At 32.1% G+C, this 5,441-nt stretch overlaps 1 protein-coding gene across 1 annotated transcript; it reads left to right on the plus strand.

Annotated features, from left to right (window-relative positions):
• Positions 1 to 4,008: 4,008 nt before the first annotated feature.
• On the plus strand, positions 4,009 to 4,787 carry LOC150035591 (uncharacterized). The gene is made up of 2 exons (XM_090314363.1): positions 4,009 to 4,164; positions 4,416 to 4,787. The coding sequence occupies exons 1-2, from the start codon at positions 4,009 to 4,011 to the stop codon at positions 4,785 to 4,787; spliced, it is 528 nt and encodes a 175-aa protein (XP_090170489.1).
• Positions 4,788 to 5,441: the final 654 nt, after the last annotated feature.

The following is a 5,441-nucleotide window of genomic DNA, read 5'->3' on the forward strand; positions in this document are numbered from 1 at the left end:
AAGTTTAGAATGATCTTCTTTACTGTCTATTTTTTCTTCTACTTGTTGGGGACTGTTTAGTTCAAATGTATTATGGTTATGTATTTTGGACTTGTATATTGGACATTTTCCCACATTTTCTCCCTTGTGAGAATGTTGGATTTTTTCCCTTTGTTTCTTTAAGAAGACTATTATAACATAAAGTTATTAGGAAAATATATTATATTATATTGTTAAATTATGGGATGTATCGATTTAAATCTTCATTTATCAAATGAATTAATTTAAATCATAAGTTTTATCACAAATATATTAATTTACATCTTCCATTATCAAAAGTATATTAAATGATGGACATAGCATCAAACTTATAATTTTAATTAAATCCCTACATTTTCACAAAAAAATGAATTTGAACTTAGAACTTTGTTAATTAATTCCATTCGAATTCATAACTTTTTTTAACTAATTCTGATGTCATCAAATATTAATCCTGCATCAATTCTAATTGTTCATTTTATTAATCTAAAAATAATTATATGTTTTGAGTGATATTTCTAAAATAAGTCTAAAGAGTATTAATTAATACACTTATGAGAAATCATTATTATTTTACGGTTTAGAATTACCCAATACAAATATATAAACGTACAAACTGAAAATTCTTCCAAGTAAAACATGCTAACAGAAGAATAATAATAACAGAAGAAGTAAAATATGCTAAAACCTTTTAAGACATTTCTATTGATGTTTTTATTTATATCCTTTTTAAGTTATAACTAATATTTTAAAACTATACACATGAAATAATTCAAACAACATATATTGAAACTTTGAAAATATGGAAGACAACATTAAAATGAAAAAGGTCTTGCAATAAAATTTGAAAATTAACTAGACACATGAAAGTATTAAACCAAATTTCTAAATTTTTTGGTGTGAGATGAAAAGGGCCTTCCTAGAAATAAAAGTTTAGGTACTTTGGTATTTTCATATACATTTTTTGTCCACTATTTAACTTCTTCAAAAATTTAAACCATCAGATAATTGACTAAAACCTAATTGCCCAAATTGTTATATAATATGAAAGTAGTGTTTTGTTTTAATGTACATATATTACATTTTAAGTTAATATTTATTATATTAGTTACACAGAATTGTTGTTACATTTTAAATTATGCTTAAATTGTAGACTACTATAATAAATTTTAGACAATCCCAAAAATTGTAGACTATAATATCAAATTTTATGTAAATCCAAATATGTCAAGTATTATAATACATATGTCGACTTCCGTCACTATTACGTAGAGACATTTATAATGTGTCAACTACAATATCTGGTTGCACACTTTAGTTTTTATAGGTAGTAAAGGGTTGTATGAGGGGACCCTTATACCATAACCTCTGCATCTTAACTCCCCAAAAAAAACCATTCACTTCGACGTTGATTACTAGTATTGACTACCCCTGTTCTAAAAATATAGGTAGATGGAAAAACACAAATTCTATGTCATTTTCATTGGTTGTATCCCAGGGATCTACCTATCCTGGCACAAATGTCATAGACAAGTCAGTGGGTACAAGGGGGCATTATACAAGTCCTATGAAACATTCAATGAAGTGGAGCACGTGTATAAGTCTTACAGTACAACGTACATTGGACAAGTTAGTAACCAGGGAGTAGGACAATGTAGTATAATTATTGCAACTGTAATAGGCTTCATTTTTGGGATGATCATAATGTATACTTGGCTTGGGATAGTCAGATATGAGTGATGTACTAGGTTGTCACTGTTAGGTTTATGTACTAAAACTCATGGTTTGTGAACAATAAACTCATTCTGTAAATCGATAAAGTTGTTATTGAATATATAAATTGCTTATTTCGTTTTAGAAATAAGTCCAATAAACTAAAAGATCCATGACTATTATATGAGAACTTGAACTTTATGTGGAGACATAAGAGTGGATCAGGTTCGAGTAAATAGTCAAAATGATCTTTAGTACACGAATCAGGTTGGGTGCCTTATTCTGGTAACACTATTGGATGCGATTCACTCTGTAATTGTTATAAGGAATTATAAAGTGCAACAAACGAAGTGATTCTGATTCGTTCATGTGGTGACATGAGGAATGTGGGCGTCCTATGCAATGAGTTTGCATAAGATCGGACCAAGAAATAAATCATTCTTACTTTATAACGTTGTTTACTGTTTAAGACTGTCTATTTTAAAAGGTTTACCTAGGTAACTTGACCTTATTCCTGAGTTAACTATGAACTCTTGTTTATTCAGAATTATCCTTATATTTTCATGGGTGAGGGTTGACTCAACAGTTTTGGCTCAATAAGCCTCCCATTTCAGGGGTACGGCCGGGTAGATAGCTGGAGACATAGGATGCAAGACGAAATTCACTCCTACCCGCTTTTAGGGATAGTAGAGAGGTTGTTCCCTTAAGTTTTGACTCTGGGTCTTGAACAAGGGGCCACACCCTATCATTGGATCGAGAAGAATTCGGTTTGATGGTTGGATCACAAACTAATTGTTCATTAAAGGATCAGTGGGACTTAAGAAACAAGAGGTAATCTTGGGGGTAAAACAACCTTTTGACCCAACCATTATTACGAACAACCTGTGAAGGGTTAATTTACTAATTATAGTTATATCGAGTGGACACAATATATCTATAGTGAGGGGAGTGCAACTAATTGGATTTAGTGGAGTGATCTAGTAGTTAACTAATGAGGTTAATTCAGTGTAAAGAGTTTAACCAATTAATCTCGGATCGTTGGAGCCCATGATCTGTAGGTTCATTAGATTCCCCTACTAGCTCACAAACGGATTAGCCTTAGAATAGTGTGATAAGTTGATTTGAAATGTTCAAATTTGAATTAAGGGAATTAGTAATTATATGTGATATAATTACACAATTAATTTTGGAATTAAACATAATTGGAGAATCGATTAACATATAAATATGATTTAAATATTAATTTCATGAATAGGATTTCATGGTAATGAAATTGGTCACAAATTAATTTAGTGTTTGATATTAAATTATTTAATTAATTATTAATTATTAATTTTATTAGAAAAATTGAATATTGAATTAATTTTTTTTAAAATTAATAACATTTAAATTTTAATTAAAGAATTAAGTTTGGAAAAAGATTTTGATTTTGAAAATCAATTTCAAAAAGTGAAATTGAAAATTGGGAAAAATTCTTATGTGGGATTTTCCCACTTTCAAGCAAGAAGGTTAGTCACATTCTTACACATATTTCCACCACCAAATTCAAGGGATAACTAGTACCACTTGAGGTGATCAATTTTGCATGAGAGTCATGTAATAAAATCACTCTTAATTGAGTGGAAAAACTAAAATTGCTTAATTACTGAGTTTTTTAAGGTTGAAGAAGTTGTTCTTCAATAAGTTGAAAAACCAGAAAACCTCTCCTCCAATTCCCTAAGGTCAAGCTTGTCCCACAACTCAATCTAAGGCTTCTAGAGAATAGTGAGAAGCTCTAGTGGTGGTCCATAGCAAGGATTAGAGAAGATTATAGCTCAAATTCGTGTTTGAAGAGGATCTTCAAAGGCATGTAATGGAACCCTCTTAATACCATATGAACATGCTTATTTTGATGTCAAAATTAAGGAATTGGAATGCTTAATGATCCTGTTTACTTCTACTGCATGTTTTTGTATTCTAACAGTCATGACTTGTCATTTTGTAACTAAACCTAAGTTCACTGATTCTAAGCGTAATTTATCCTTTCAAGATCTACATACTTCGTTCAAGAGTTTAAAATCATAACAAGTATTACTAATTCTCAAAGAACAATCATTCTTCACTTTGGCAACGCTGCTTAACAATAATAAAAGGATAGAAAACCAACTAGCGAATGTTAGGCACTGCACTCGGCAATTAACGTTCTTCCGCCTCATTTACGAGAGTGACTTGGCGTGTCGTGAGAGCACTCAGATGGATAGAAGGACATTTATGATTTTATGCAACATGATTAGAACGATGAGATGTTTGGAGTCAGGTATATATGTTGGTATTAAAGAGATTGTGGCAATGTTCCTACACATTCTTGCTCATGATGTGAAGAATAAAGTAGTAAACCCACATTTTTCGATATCTGGCGAGAAAGTTTCAAGATATTTCAATGCAGTTCTTAGAGTAGTAATACAGCTACACATAGTGTTGTTGAAAACCCTGGAACCAGTTACAAGTGCATATACTGATGGACAATGAAAATAGTTTAAGGTAGAAAAAAGTTCCAGTACTGTTCTATTAATGCATCCGAAATAAATTGTGTTGACATCTTCTCGAATTATCATGATTAAAAAACTTCAACAGAATTTCCTAGAGGCATTGGACTGCACGTATGTGTAAGTGAATTCCAGTATCGTAAATTGACCACGATATAGGATGAGAAGGGGAAAATCGCCACAAATGTTCTTGTGGTATGTGACCAAAACGAAGAATTCATCTTCATTATGCCAGGCTGGGAAGGCTCTACCACCAACTCTAGGGTCCTGAGGGATGCAGTTGCACAACCGCACGGATTAAGGGTTCCAAAGGGTATAAAAATCACCCATGCACATAAGCAACCTTCAGTTACTCCATTAATAGACATCCTTTACAATCCCAAAAATGGTATAGGGTACTACTACCTGTGCAATGCTGGCTACCCTAATGCTGAAGGATTTTTGGCTTCGTATAGAGGGAAACGTTACCATCTCTCAGACTGGAGTGGAGTGGGTAATGCACCAAGAACACTAAGAGAATTTTCAACATGAAGCATTCGTTGGCAAGAAAAATTATCGAGCGAGAATTCAAACTTTTGAAGGGTCGATGGGAAATTCTTAGGGGTAAATCCTTCTACCCGATACAGGTCCAATGTCAAACGATAACTGTATGTTGTCTGATTCACAACTTAATCACAAGGGAGATGGGGATCAGTGCTTCACTTGATGATTAGCTGAACGACAATTCTGCTTCTGTTGTTACGGATGGAGAGAATAATGAATTTATTGAGACCTCAGACGAATGGACCAAATTTAGAGATAATTTGGTTACTGAAATGTTTTCTCAATGACAAAGATCATGATTAATTTTTTTTTTTTTTTTTGAAGAAAGACATATTTGAACATCTTATATATTAGTTGAACAATATTCCCATGATTCATTTATGTCGTGAACATTGTTAATTCAACTATTTCAATCCATGGTTTTAGTTTTTTATTTTATAACATGTCGCACGAAGCTGTTTAATTTTCAATAATGCCTTTACGATGTATGCATGGATGAATTAGAATGGCAGGCAATGGAAAAAGATTAAAATACATATAGATAAAAACCGAGGACGCTGAGTTGGTCAATGCCCTAACCTCTTTGATGGAGTCCGGTTGGAAATCTGACAATGAGATTTTCTGATCGAGATATCTACAACA

Source organism: Benincasa hispida, chromosome 6 (genome assembly GCF_027475165.1).
Source record: "Benincasa hispida cultivar pf3 chromosome 6, pf3_genome.v1.1, whole genome shotgun sequence".
Lineage (NCBI taxonomy): Eukaryota > Viridiplantae > Streptophyta > Magnoliopsida > Cucurbitales > Cucurbitaceae > Benincasa > Benincasa hispida.

Coding starts and splice junctions, on each gene's coding strand:
- LOC150035591 (XM_090314363.1), top strand. CDS start 4,009: ATGAGATGTTTGGAGTCAGGTATATATGTTGGTATTAAAGAGATTGTG. Junction 4,165..4,415: donor ATTTCAATGCAGTTCTTAGA/GTAGTAATACAG, acceptor ACCACGATATAG/GATGAGAAGGGGAAAATCGC.